The 15,366-nt window shown below is 39.7% G+C and overlaps 1 protein-coding gene across 2 annotated transcripts in view; it reads right to left on the minus strand.

The window, feature by feature from the left end:
* Nucleotides 1-6,633: 6,633 nt before the first annotated feature.
* TGDS (TDP-glucose 4,6-dehydratase) overlaps nt 6,634-15,366 on the minus strand; it is a 26,061-nt gene continuing 17,328 nt past the window's right edge. For both annotated transcript variants that reach the window (XM_011933789.1, XM_011933790.1), the window contains exons 6-12: nt 14,356-14,454; nt 13,177-13,236; nt 11,692-11,735; nt 10,945-11,110; nt 10,314-10,372; nt 9,254-9,351; nt 6,634-7,459 (exon numbers count right to left, since the gene is read on the minus strand). In XM_011933789.1, coding sequence (XP_011789179.1) covers nt 7,389-7,459; nt 9,254-9,351; nt 10,314-10,372; nt 10,945-11,110; nt 11,692-11,735; nt 13,177-13,236; nt 14,356-14,454 — 597 coding nt within the window. In that variant the 3' untranslated portion in view covers nt 6,634-7,388. The remainder of the gene's footprint in view (nt 7,460-9,253; nt 9,352-10,313; nt 10,373-10,944; nt 11,111-11,691; nt 11,736-13,176; nt 13,237-14,355; nt 14,455-15,366) is intronic.

Genomic DNA, 15,366 nt, shown 5'->3' on the forward strand with positions numbered 1-15,366 from the left:
CACTCTTTCCAGTTCAACACTGAAAACCTTAAAACACCACTCACATCAAAAAACAGCACCTCCAATGTATCATCAATCAGTAAGTTTTTAAATCTAAAACGTTCTCACGTCTGTCCCAGACTTGCCCTGTTTACCGTGCTGTGCTTTAGGCCTTATCATCGCCAGCCTGATTTACGGCAACAGCTTCATAACTTCAATCCCTGCAGGAACTCATTCCTGTCTTCCTTAAATTCATCTTCCATGCTATTGCCAGAAAAAGCTATCCAAAACGTAATTCTGCAGTCAATAAAAATGGCAAAAGATCTCATAACATGTAAAAATGTTCATGATATACTGCTGCATGAAAAAAAAACAGGCTCCACAACAGTATGTCCATTATGATCCTCTACTTGGTTTTTAAAATGTATGTATATATGCACAAAAAATTAAATGACATACATCAAAATATTAACAGGAATTATCTTCCAGTGTTAGATTATGGGTGATTTTCTTTTATTGATTAGTTTTCCAAGTTTTCTGTAATAAGCATATTATTTTTGAAACTAGGAAAAAGATAAATCCTACAAATCTAACCATGTCAATTTCTTCCTTAAAATCCAGAATTAGCTCTTGGCTGGTAGGATAAAGTCCAAGCATCTTACCATGGCAGACAAGGCCCTCTGTGAACTGGCTACCATATTCCTCTCCAGCCTCACCTCCCCATCTCACGTTATGGAAGAGTGGCTTTCAAACATTAGGGGGCTTCTGAATTACTGGGCCCCACTCTCAGGGTTTCTGATTCTGTAAGTCTGGGAATTTGTATTTCTAACAAGTTTCCAGGTGATGTGAATCCTGGCTGTCCAGGGCCACATTTTAAAAAATTATTATTATGGCAAAATATACATAATGGAAAAGTCATGTTCAACCACTTTTAAGTGTACAATTCCGGGGCATTAGGTAGACTCAATGTTGTACAGCCATCACCATTATCTGGTTTCAGGACTTTTTTCATCATCCAAACAGAAACTCTGTACACATTAAAAAATACCTGCTCCTTCCCTCCTCCCTCAAGCCACTGGTAAACCTCTGATACTGTATCAATTTGCCTACTCCAGGAACCTCATTTAAGTGGAACCATACCACTTTTGTCCCTTTGTGCCTTCAAGAGTTATCCATGTTGCAGCATGTGTCAGAATTCCACTCCTTTTTCAGGCTGAATAATATTCCATTGTATAAGCCATTTTGTTTTATCCATTTATCTGCTGATGGACATTTGTGTTGTTTCCACCTTCTGGCTATTGTGAATACTACTGCCATGAGCATTGGTGTGCAGGCATCTTAGTCTCTGCCTTCAATTCTTTTGGATATATCCCTAGAAATGGAATTGCTGGATCATATTACAATTCTATGTTTAACTTTTTGAGGAACCACCATACTGTTTTCCAGAGGCTGCATCATTTCACTTTCCCACCAGCAATGCACCAAGGTCCCAATTTCTCTACATCTTCACTGACACTGTGTTTTTAAAAAATAATAGCCATCCCGATGGGTGTCAGGTGATATCTCATTATAGTTTTGATTTCCTTAATGAAATGGAGACACATTTTGAGAATGACTATGCTAGAGTAAAACTGATGGCCTGTTGTTCCCTGAACACACAGCACTATTTAAAACTTCGTGCTTTCACTCTGATGATCCCTCTGCCTGGAATCATCCTCAGTTTCCTCACTAACTCCCATTCAATAAGTCACAGTTCAAATGTCATCTCCAGTGAGCCTTCTAGGAACCTCCAGATTGGGTGAGCTGACCTCACAGAACCCGGCAGCAACTGGGGCAATGGAAGGTGGAGGTAAGGGAGGTAGGGGAAGGTAAGGCATTGGATAAAAAGCAAGTGGTGTGGCCAGGCGCGATGGCTCATGCCTGTAATCTCAGCACTTTGGGAGGTGGACGGATCACGAGGTCAAGAGATCGAGAGCATCCTGGCTAACACAGTGAAACCCCCATCTCTACTAAAAATACAAAAAATTAGCTGGGCGTGGTGGCACATGCCTGTAGTCCCAGCTACTTGGGAGGCTGAGGCAAGAGAACCCGGGAGGCGGAGGTTGCGATGAGCCAAGACTGCACCACTGCACTCCAGCCTGGGTGATAAGTGAGACTCTCTGTCTCACAAACAAACAAACAAAACCAAGTGGTTTGGCTGAAAGTCTGTATAGAGAGCAATTAAACTCCAAGACCCCGTCCTCCCCTACAAATGGCAATTATCAAGGTCTACCATCTGGATTTCCCTTTAAGAAAAAGCTTGCCACTCAGCTGGCAAGAGTGCAGTTAGCCAGCAGCTTCCACTTGCAATGCCTTCAGGATCCACCTGGCCGTTTCCAAGTAACCCCTGGCCAGTGGCTGAGCACAACAGGGAACCCAGCCATCTCTGCCCAGGTGGGACTTTTTTTCAGGAGATTTTTGCTCTGCAGATCCCTGCTGAGCTGGGTAAGATTCTGAGGCTCACTCTGCCAACCTTCTTCCTCACCCCTTCCTTTTCACAGCTGTCTGATATCCTTTAAAACACAGCTGTCTGATCTATGCTGCAGCCTGAAGGTTTCTTCTTCTTTTGTATTTTTCACAAGCATTAACTCCCCATCCTATTAATAAACTGCTAGCAGCTGTAATTTGTCCTCAGCCCTACTTCCCAGAGGACCCAAACGACACAGTCACTTCTAAGCATGGTCTAACAAAACAGTTGATAAGATGGGTTTAGACTGGATCACTTTCTGCCTGGCTGGTCATAAGAATACCATCCTGGGTGAGGCAGGGACATAAATAGTCCCTAGCATAAGGTAGCGATGTAGTTGCTAAAACTTTCATAGTGGTGACTCGGGGGAATGTTCCTGGGAAGGGACCACCCTGCCCTGCTTACTGCAACAATCCAGACACTTGAAAAGCTCAGGAGAACAAGTCTTACAAGGGCAGTGGAATTGTTGGTCTTTAATAAGTTGTACTGATGCCCTCCAGATGGGTAATGAAAAGCTAAGAACAAGAAATAAATGACAAGTAAGTGTGAGGGCCTTATCATGAGGTGGGAGAACAGAAGAAGCCCAAGACCAAACTCAGGATTTAATAGTTTAAAAGCTGCAGACATCTTTAAAGGAATCCACTCGGACAAGCTCATCCTTGTGTCAGAGTCCTAGATTTTCCCAGCCAGTGCCCTAACCTTGGCTGAAGCAAACTTAACAAACCTGCCTCAGCTGGGCCACTGCTCTGGCTGAGATAGTAAATCAAAACCAAAATCACAGCTGGGAGCAGTGATCACATGAGAACTATCACGAAGACAGTGTCAAGAAGCCATGAGGGATTCACCCCACGACCCAACACTTTAGAATCAAGGCTGAGGCAGGAGGACCACTTGGGTCCCAGAGTTCGAGACCAGCCTGGGCAACACAGTGAGACTCCCCACCGACCCCCCGTCTCAATTTAAAACACAAAATCACACCTTAGGGGAGGTGAAGATGATGCCACCCTGGAAGATCTCAAGGATACAGAGAGGCCCCCACCAAAGCTCCATTTAATTCACCAATGTGGCCACTGCTGGAACTGGGTAGATCCTGGTAAATTACTGCAATCAAGGCCAGCTCAATTAAGGAGCGGCTCTGCTGTAAAGAAATACCTGTGATTGGGTAATTTACAAGAAAAGAGGTTTAATTGGCTCACAGTTCTGCAGGCTGTACAATCATGGTGCTGACATCCCTTGGCTTCTGGGGAGGCCTCAGGGAGCTTTTACCCATGGCAGAAGGCAAATTGGGAGCAGGCACATTACACAGTAAAAGCAGGAGCAAGAGAGAGAGGCAGTGGCGGGGGGTGGGGGGTGGGAGTAGGTGTCACACACTTTTAAACAACCAGATCTCATAAGGACTTACTATCTCGAAGAAAATGTCAAGCATGAGGGGTTCTCCTCCATGACCCAAACACCTCCCACCAGGCCCCATCTGCAGCACTAGGGATTACAATTCAACATGAGATTTCGGCGGGGACAAATATCCAAACTTATATACCAGGTTCTGATGGCAAACTTACATACCAGCTGCTGTGCTCAAGTGACATCTTCTTGGCTGAAGTGGATTAGAAGGCCTCTGGAATAGTAGTATCCAGCCACTGATTTGCTGAATGTGTTCTTTTCCATCTCAACCATGAAGGATCAGAAACCGGGAGCATTTGCAGTATCACCTTAGGGCTTGTAAGTTCTGCTCTCCTAAGAGACTCAGGTCTCCTGAACATCCTGTAGAATGTCACACTGATCTATCACATTGATGGCGTCATGCTGATCAGGCAGAATGAGCAAAGGTGGCTGGCACCCTGATGGCTTTGGTAATTCACATTCACCCCAGAAGGTGGGAGATAAAACCTGATGAAGATTCAAGGACTTGTGATTTCAGTAACATTTTTAGGAGTCAAACAATCAAGGTGTGCCAGGACATGCCCTCCAAGTTGAAGTCAAACCGCTTTATCTTATATCCCCTTTCTCAAAGAAGGAAACACAGAGCCTGGCTTTGGGTTCTGGAGGGAAGACATTCCACACTTAGGGATACTGCTCCAACTTAGGTACTGAATGACAGAAAAGGCTGCCAGCTTTGAGGGGTCTGGGGCGGGAAAGAGGTCTTGCAGCAGGTCCAAGCTGGGGTGCAAGCATTCCTGCCACTTGGGCTATATGATGTGGTAAACCCTGTGGTGCTGGTGGTGTCAGTGGTAGAAACAGATGTAGTGTGGGTTTTATGGTGAGCCCCAGTGGAGAATAACTATGCAGGTCCCATGGGTACACCTGGGAAACACCATTTCAGGCTCAGTGGAGAATCATTCCTTTGTAAAATAAATGACTGTGCCATGGCAGACCCAGAATGCTTGACCACAGGACACCAAATGACCATGCATCTAGAACTGCCCATATGTGCTAAGTGCACTTGGACCCACTGTTAAGGGCTGAAATGTGTCTCCCCCAAATTCTTATGTTGAAGTACTAACCCCTGGTACCTCAGAAAGTGACTATACGTGGAAACACAGTATTTAAAGAGGTATGTTAAAATGAGATCTTTAAAACACACCCTAATCCAATATGACTGGTGTCCTTATAAGAAGAAAAAATTTAGCTACAGAGTAAAGATCATGTGAGGACAGATGATGGCCATCTGCAAGCCAAGAGAGGTCTCAGAAGAAACCAACCCTGCCAACACCTTGATCCTGACCTTGGTCTTCTAGCTTCCAGATCTGTGAGAAGATTAATTTCCGTTGTAGAAGCTACCCAGTCTCTGATATTCTGTTATGGCAGTTCTAGCAGAGTAATGTGCCCACCCACTCAGAGTCAGGTGGAGCCAGCAGCTGTCCACTGGAAGATGGAAACGGCACATCTGGGATCAAGCATGAGCAGAATGGGAGAGCACAAGTAAGTTGTAAGAGCAGGTAGGCCAGACTCCCATGTCACCACCTTAGTTCTTTATACCTGTGGCCATACAGAGGGTACCATACAACCAACTGAAAGGAGAAGAAAAGCTGATCTTAGTTTACAGATGGATTGGCCTATTATGTGGGTGCGAGCCAAAAATGGAGGGTGGTTGCCTAAAAGCCATGCAGGGGTGGCCTTAAAAAGAATGTGGAAAAAGAAAACCTTTCCAAGAAAAAAGCTTTGAGTAGTATACCTGTTCATGCACTATGTATGGTAGTGACCTGTGGTGAGAATATACATTTAGTCATGAGCAGTAGCCTGGCTAGCTACTTTGGGACTTAGAAGGAAAAAGTCTAGAGGAGCAGGAAACAAGGAAGTAAAGGCTGGAGAAACATGGATAGGCCTATCTATGGGAGAGGGCGGCGAGTGTGAAGATCTGTGTATTCCATGTTAACACTCACTAGAAAGCAACCACCATAGCAAGAGGCACTGAACCACCCAGTAGATAAAATGACTTGGTCAGTTAACTTTAGCCAGCTTTCATCATCAGCCACCCCAGAACTACCATGATGGGCACCTGAATGGAATAGGCCTCACTGTACAGATGGTCCCTACTCTTGGGACCCACAGCATGAATTCTCACTTACCACGGCCAATGCAGCTATTGCCACCTGTGAATATCCAACCTGCTGGCAATAGAGACAAATACTGAGCCCCCAATGTGGCACTATTCTTCAAGGAAACCTACCAACTACCTGGTGGGACATGAGCTCCACTGGGCCCTTTCCACTGTGAAAGGGCCAATAGCTGATTCTCACAATAGACATTTTCTCCACATGGATTTGCCTTTCTGCCTGCACAGCCTGCCCAATTTTGCTTCCTTCCTCTTTTACCATTATAGTCATTACTTTCTCTCAGCATTTGCTTCCTGCAAAACTTAACTGACACACATGTCTTCCCTCTCTTTCTCTCCTGAAAGGTGAAATTGGAGAAACTGAAGAGAAGAGGGATGGACTTGGGGATCCCTAAGCACAGTGGGAAGCTGGTATTTAAGGGTATTTTTGAAGTATAAGACTTTCTAATGAGGAATTATGACGCCTCCATACCAAAATCTGCACTCTTAATAGGGAGGGTCACCCAGCTTATTTTCCCTTTCTCAACCCAATAGCCAATCAGTCACTTTTTCAAGTCATCTTAAAGTCTTTAGGGCAAAGAAGGATTAAAAATACATAATCAAATTTTTTAAATTTTTCTACAGCAAAATAAAAACATATTATTTTAAAAAGCAATATTCTACATTAAATACATTAAGATATTGACAATTTTATAAATAAAATCATTTTAAACAGTAAATACATGATAAATTTCTGATACAAGGTTTTACATAGGTTAATTGTGAAAATATAAAAACTTTACATCCTTCTCTTAAAAAGCATTCAACGTAATCAATTTTACAAAATTATCAAAAGTTAAAAAGTGCTAGATATGCTTTTATTTTGTTCCATTACTAAGGCAATGATAGCATATCAGATCTTAAAGAAAGAAAAGGTGAATTAGGACATAAGACTCATCCTATATTGCCTAAAAACAAACATTTCAGACTTTCTCAGACACTGGAAAAGGCTGGGAAGCTGACTGAGTTCAAAACCAGTGAAGGTTGCCATCTGCCTAGCACCATTACCCCTCACGGTTGTCAGAACCAGGAGACTTCTTCTTGGCTACCCGCAGGGAGAGCCTTCTACACCTATTATTTCCTAGTTTCCAGGAGAAAGGGTTTCAGAAAGAATTTTGACATTTAAATTCTATGCCAGTACTGAAACTCTCCCAAAGATTGAGGCATTCTGCATTTGAATATTATACAAAAAGTCATGAATGTAATTTCAAATGAAAAGAGAGCACTTCATTTGGTCACTTAATTTCATACCACTTGTAGAGGTAGGATAATTTTCTTCTTTGACAACTGTCTTGACTATATAAATGGTGATTATACTGGAAAGGGTTCTAATGCCTTTTCCGCATTCTTCCAGTTGTGAAAATTCTCTCTGTACCACTCAACTAATAGGAAAAAACAAAAGACAAAAAAAGAAAAAACTAAACATCAGTTAACCAACATTTTCTGAGTTCTTGCTAGCTAAGTCTTGCCCATCAGCTAAGCAGCAGACCAGGGCTACCTAATGATGTAAACAATTTGATTTTGAACTTAACAATGAAGTCAATCAGAAGACATTTAAATCACCTAAAAAGTTTATAATTAAAAATCAGTGATTTTTTTTCTTTTTAACTTCAAAAGTCATTCAATACTGAACTTGTTGGTATAAATATTTAAGACATTCTGATTTTAAGGAATTTGGGGTGTGGGAAGTAAGTCATCTGCTCTGATTTTAAGATTATTTTATATAAAAAAGTATAATACAGTGTTTGGTCATATAAATATGATAACACTGCATCAGAGTCACAATGAGTTGATGTGAACTTCCTTGCATTTTTTTTTTTAAGAGAATGGGGTCTCGCTGTCACCCAGGCTAGAGTGTAGTGGTGTGATCGTAGCTCACTATAGGCCCAAACTCCTGGGCTCAAGAGATCCACCTACCTCACCCTCCTAAATTGCTAGGACTATAGGCATGTGCCACCATGTCCTGCTGATTTTTTTTTTTACTTTTTGTAGAAATAGGGTCGCGCTATATTTCCCAGGCTGGTCTTGAACTCCTGGCCTCAAGTGATCCTCCCACTTTGGTCTCCAAAGTGCTGGGATTACAGATGTGAGCCGCTATGCCCAGCACCTTTCTTCTAGTAATATGTAAATTATTTTATATGCTATACTATCAGTAAAAGCTTTTTTAGTTTAAAGAAACCTGATAGTTTTAAATTATTTTTTGTTTTTTAATATTTGACTTAAGTATTTTGTATTTCAAGCTCTGAATCAAAACTTTTTTTTTTTTACATCTGGGTAGAGCTTTTCTCATGAATACATTTCTAAATAGAGCTTTAATATATATACACAGACTTTATAAGCACTTATTTTAATAGATTTTTCTGCACATACTAAATGTATTACCTTTGTTGGTTTCAATATAAAAAGCCTCAAGATACAAAAAAGACTGCAGCTCTATTTTACCAACTCTAAGATGCCACTGATGGATCATTATTTTACATACATGTAAAAAAGAAAAAAGCTACAATAATAAATGTAAGACACTAGTGATTATAAAAAGACATACCTTTTAGGAGTGTGAAGAAAGTGAAAAAATATGTACCTCAGAATAAATAATATAGGTGTTTGATTAATGCTAACAAGATATGGGAAGACTGATCAGAAGTTGGTTTATAAAATTCAAGATGCGGCCGGGCGCGGTGGCTTAAGCCTGTAATCCCAGCACTTTGGGAGGCCGAGACGGGCGGATCACGAGGTCAGGAGATCGAGACCATCCTGGCTAACACAGTGAAACCCCATCTCTACTAAAAAAAAAAAAACACAAAAAACTAGCCGGGCGAGGTGGCGGGCGCCTGTAGTCCCAGCTACTCGGGAGGCTGAGGCAGGAGAATGGCTAAACCCGGGAGGCGGAGCTTGCAGTGAGCTGAGATCCAGCCACTGCACTCCAGCCTGGGCGACAGAGCAAGACTCCGTCTCAAAAAAAAATAAAAATAAAATAAAATAAAATAAAATAAATAAAAAATTCAAGATGCTTAGGAAACACAGGACTATTACCAGAAATATATGAAATGTGGCAATCTGAAAAGTACAAATGATTCAACACAATATTCCACTGGTTTGTATAATGTTCTGGAAATAAGTTATTTTTCCTTTAAATTTTCCTGACTTGACCCCAAAATGATTAATTGATAACTTACTTGTTTTCTTTATTCCTTCTTTCCAAGGCACTTTAGGTCTCCATCCCAATCCATGTATTTTTTCTGACTTCATTGGATATCTCATGTCATTGGTAGGTCTTGGGAAACAAAACAGATTTAAAATGATATTGTAGATATATATTTACAAATGTAGATACTAGGAGATATGTGTTTATGCACCACAACCCAACTTTTCTCTTGACAAAAAATTCCCAATAGGTTTTCTGCAGAAAGTTTGTAAAATCAAGTATATATTAAAAAAAAAAAAAAAGTCATTCATAATGCCAGGTGCCTAACCTTCTCTGTGTCTTATCTTCTTCTTTCAGTCACGATCTAGATATAAGTGAAATACCTGACACACAAAAAAAACTCAACAAATGTTCAATGAATGAGTAAACAAATACACAAAACCTTATTAGGACTCACATGCCAAGGCTGTGGGTCAGGTATTTAATATACATTATAAATAAATGTTAAAATACTTTCATAAGAAAGATGTTATTATCAGCTGGGCATAGTGGCTCACGCCTGTAACCCCAGCACTTTGGGAGGCCGAAGTGGGCGGATCACGAGGTTGAGATCGAGACAATCCTGGCCAACATGGTACAACCCCGTCTCTACTAAAAATACAAAAATTAGCTGGGCATGGTGTCATAAGTCTGTAGTCCCAGCTACTCGGGAGGCTGAAGCAGGAGAACAGTGTGAACCTGGGAAGGTGGAGGTTGCAGTGAGCCAAGATTGTACCACTGCAGTATAGCCTGGTGACAGAGTGAGACTCTGTCTCAAAAAAAAAAGAAAAAAGAGAGATGTTATTATCCCTATTTCACACTGGAGGTTTGAAACCTCAGACTTGGAAAGGGTCAATAATTTTTTAAGTCATACAGCTATTAAGTAATAATGCTATACTTAATCTGTATGGTACTTATGATTATGAAAAAAAATGTTTTACCAGAAAATTCAAAAGAGATAAACTAGTTATTGGTCAAGTCCACATATTTTATAATTTTAAAGGTACCTAAGATTTCACAACCTTTCCCTAATGTTTTAACTTGTTACTCACCTATCATTAACATAATCAACCCAATTTTCCATTTCGGACTCTGAATTGGTCTCTTTGATCTGTCAAAATGGAGAAGGCTTTTGAGTCAAATTATAAAATGAGATCAGAGAATAACAATGGTATTTAATGGCTGATTGAAAAGAAAACAACTGCTTCATAGCAGGGAAGACAGCTAAAATGAACATCATTTTAGTAACACTTTCTATACTTTATACTAAATTCCATCTGAAGCTCAGATATACACATTGGATTTTGGTTATTATTCAGTCCCTCTTTCTATTAAATGAATTTATAATTGATGTCCCCTAATATATACAGATATTCATAACTACTGATATAATTATTTTATATGTCACTGTTATTTATTTTAAGACACAATTTTCTATTTCTAAAAATGAGTTATGTCTTACAATTAGGGACTGTACATTTAATGAATTATTTTTTCCTGAAAAGCTGTTACTAAATAGGCGATAAAACTTAAATTAAGACACATATGGTACACATAATCCATTTCATTTTCTACTTGCTTACTTTTAAATTAAGTAAACTGTATGCTTCTGATTTTGACTAAATTAATGGTTACTGCCACTAACAATTTTGAAAATACCACCCTTTTAAAATAGATACATACCAGTTGTATTAGTTCTTTGGCAAGCTGGACAACTGACATTTCAAAATTGGTTCCGATGTTATAAATTTCACCTGGTTTCCCTTTTTTGAGGACAGTGAGAAATGCTTCTACAACATCAGTAGCATAAAGGAAGTTTCTTGTTTGAAGCCCTGACCCATGAATGCAACTGAAGAGATTAAATGAAGTGAAATCATGAAGTGTAAAAAGGTAAAGTTTCCTAAAGCATTGAATGGGTACTACAACTGCAGAGAAACCACTTCCCATGGGGATCCCAGAATCTTTTACTGAAAATACAAATTCTCATAGCTTTTCTAAATTTTGTTCATATTTCTTAAACAATTTCCAAACCTTCTGAGGGTACTTAGTAGGAAAGTGGCAAATATATTAGTGACCCCTGTGAAATGTGTATTCAATTTTATACCATAAGTTCATTTTAAAGAAATATCTACAGTTCTATGAATTAAATAAGTTCTTTGAGAAAGTAAAATTATATAAAAATAGATTTCAAATGTTAATGCTATAATTCAAAGTTCTCTGATAGGTTATTAAGATTTGAAATTATCTCAAGTAAATTACAAAAATAAGATACAGATTATTTTAAAAACTATTACACTGGAGAAATGATTCTTAAATTTGGTGGGACATTAAATTTTGTGGCCTTTAAGACTTTATGATATTCAAGAAAGTGTCACCAAATACTCTAACATACCAGAAAAGCATATGGGTAAAAAGGTAATAATAACATACCATTTCCTGTTGTGTTGTAGCAAAGATATAAATTTTGGAATAACCTAAAAGAATATTTAAATATCATTTCAGACTGGAAATTTACTCATTAGTAAGAATCTGAACTCATACCAAGATTAAAAGATTATTAAGAAATATGCATGTGGATTGCTTCTAATTCTTTTTATCAGTTCATTTTAAAACCTACTATAATATTTGATAAGTAAAAGAACTCTTAGTTTGCTACTTCATGAAGACAGGTTACTTGAAGATAAAATGATCTAAATAGTGGAAAAATGCAGAAAAAGTCTTCATCAGACAGTTGGTCTCATCACAAGGCTCACCTTTGTGCTAACTTCATAAAGGCAGACATTTGTATCTTACTGGATTACATATAGCACCTATGCATTAAGTGCTTGAGGAATTTATAGAAAGTAAATTCCAGTGCTCTTGGATTCAAAGAAAACTTAAATTAAGCAAAATAAATATTAATACCTGCAGGTCATGACATGGCCCTTTCCTTTGGGCAAAGAGATCAATGCAACCAGTTGGGAAGCAAGAAAACCCAGCCGGGCACGGTGGCTCACGCCTGTAATCCCAGCACTTTGGGGGGCCGAGGCATGCGGATCACGAGGTCAGGAGATTGAGACTATCCTGGCTAACACAGTGAAACCCCATCTCTACTAAAAATACAAAAACTTAGCTGGGCATGGTGGCAGGCGCCTGTAGTCCCAGCTACTTGGGAGGCTGAGGTAGGAGAATGGCATGAACCCGGGAGGCGGAGCTTGCAGTGAACCGAGATCACGCCACTGCACTCCAGTCTGGGTGACAGAGCGAGACTCCCTCTCAAAAATCAAAAAAAAGAAACAAAAAGAAAAGAAACAAGAAAAACTCAGTCTCCAAATTTAGGCTGAGTGGCCAAAGTTATGTGAAATCAGACTTGATGATACAGAACCAACCGCACAGGCATTTTCAGCCTCTAAACTAAATTTTTTTATTCATTACTTGTAGTACTTTCTGGAAGATATTCATGTCTACACCATAAAGATAAGTTGAGGCACAGTTAGCCAGCTGACACTAAGACAGTTAATGTATACAAGCTTCTTGCATCATTAGCTAGCTAGCTTTTGACTTTCTGTATACCCTGACATACTGGTCTGACTGCAAACAGGGAGTCAACTACAGCACGTCAGTAGTGGTAGAAGTATACTACAATGCTTTAAAGTCTTTAAAAGTACCAGGTATTTTCACATATATCATTCTCATTGGATCCTTCAAAATCCCTGCCAAGTGGTGAAGCCAGCTGGTGAGTGTCAGCCAGCTTGAGACTTAAAACTCATCTTCAATCTCTAAGTCTGAAGGAATCTGCAAGAGGTGTTATACAGCATATAAAATTATGTAAAATTTACAACATATTATTTTGACAAATAACTGAAAAGAGGTTATTTCAAATAATGAGAAGTTACAATCACTGAACAACACCATGAATTAAGAAGTAAAGTTTACCTTTTCTGGATATTGATGTGGTCCATAAACATTACTGCTTCTTGTGATAACAACTGGGAACTTAAAAGAATATTCAACATTAAGGCTTTTGAAAAGGTCTAATAATGATGACTATTTTAAAGACGAGCAGAATTTCAAAATATGGGCACCGTTGCCTAAATAATTCTACACACCTTAAGGTCAAAGGGAAGAGATTTTTTTCTAACATAAGGTTTCTAGAAAGGAGAGAACAGGATTCAGTTAAAGGCAGAGGTTCCAAAAAAATGAAGAGGAACATTCTTTTATTAGTACAAGAAGATGAGCACAGATGGCACAGGTTTATAAGTCTGACTGATAGCAAAACACTGAAGAACTTTCCAGCTGATTATTTTAAAGACCACCTCAAGGACTCTAAATTGGCTCTCTTCATCGTACCAATCCCTACAAATAAAAAGAGCTACTATCAAAGTGAAAAGGACCGATGCCACCAGAACCCAAATGGTGAGAGAATCTTTAGGAATTCCAAGGCTTGCCTCTCTGACCCACACCCTAAAAACTCACCAAGAGCAGTGGGAAGCCAAATGTAGGAGATTCAAGGTGAGAATTCATATGGGGTAAGGCTCCCATACTGACACTGTCAGAGCCACCAGGGGCAAGTCTACTTCCCATTCATGAGGAGCCACGAAAGCCAAATCATGCAGAGAGAAGCACACAGCAGAAAGGGGATCTGTCCTCCCTCTGTCTTCCTCCACTCACAGGACTCCAACCTCATTCTGACTCTAGCTGTAACACTACCTATTACCGAAATAGAAAAACAATGTATATTCAAGTTATTCCTTTAATGATGAACTGAATAAGAAGAGGTCGGTCCTATTTTGTCCACACAATAGAGAAAATTAGTTTTTAAAATTCCGTAATATGTAAATTTTCTCAATCTATGCCTTCTACTCTAAGCATGCTGCTAAAAGCTGACTTGGGCTGGGCGTGGCTCACGCCTGTAATCCTAGCACTCTGGGAGGTCGAGGTGGGTGGATCACTTGAGGTCAGGAGTTCGAGACCAGCCTGAGTGCCAGATCGAGACCGTCCCCGAAGAATAAATAGAAAACTTAAAAATCTTTAGGAAAAAAAAAAAAGCCCACTTGGAGTTTTAACACTTGTCCAAAGGAAAATGTTTCAAGAGTTTCTGCAATCAGGTCTTACCTTATATCGTTCCCAGTAAGACTGTACAAAACATTCAGCAGCTGCTTTAGATGATGCGTAAGGATTTGTAGGTTGTTTGGGTGAAGATTCATCAAATTCCTAATTTTAAAAATACATATTTAAAAAATTATGCATATTTTAAGTATAAAAATCAGAGCATATGTTAAAACTTGAAATGTCAATCACCAAATTTTAAAAGCCACTTCTTAAATCCTATGTGCCTGGTGTTTTCCCAAGGACACGTAGTAACTTCTTTAATGTGCACAACAATCCTATATAGCAGAGAGCGAGAACGGCAAGTTAAGGGCCCTGAGACAGAAGCGTGTCCAAAGGAATTGCAGGAAGGCTGATATGAGGGGAGAGACCATGGGAGAGGAAGTCAGAGAGCTAGAGGAAGGCCAAAACCTTGAAGGCCACCGTAAAACAGTGACTGATTTTTGAGCAGAGTAATGCCAGGTCTGACTTACATTTTAAAAATCACTCTGGTTACTGTGTCAGATCTGATGTAGGGTGGCAGGGTGCCTGAACAAAGAAGTTTACCTGATAACAACTGCAGAGAATTGAAAAACAGTTACTTCTTGGAAGCAGAATTAAGAAATGAGAAGTAGTCAAGGTCTTTTTCTCACTGTCAGTCTTTTCGGACTATTTGATTTTCACTGTGTATGTGTCTTGGTAAAATAAGTAAATTCATAAATAATAAAATGAGGTCACTGCAGACACCAACTATAAAAATTATAGATTGGACAATGGAGTTTCATTTGCATAAAAAGTACAATATTTATGCATGATTTATTTAAAAAAATAGATTCTAAGGCTGGACACAGTGGCTCACATCTATAATCCCAACACTTTGGGAGGCGGAGGCAGGCAGAGCACCTGAAGTCGGGAGTTCGAGACCAGCCTGACCAACATGGAGAAACCCCATTTCTACTAAAAATACAAAATTAGCCGAGCATGGTGGTGCATGCCTGTAATCCCAGCTACTTGGGAGGCTGAGGCAGGAGAATCACT

Source organism: Colobus angolensis, unplaced genomic scaffold (genome assembly GCF_000951035.1).
Source record: "Colobus angolensis palliatus isolate OR3802 unplaced genomic scaffold, Cang.pa_1.0 Scaffold13, whole genome shotgun sequence".
NCBI classification, from domain to species: domain Eukaryota; kingdom Metazoa; phylum Chordata; class Mammalia; order Primates; family Cercopithecidae; genus Colobus; species Colobus angolensis.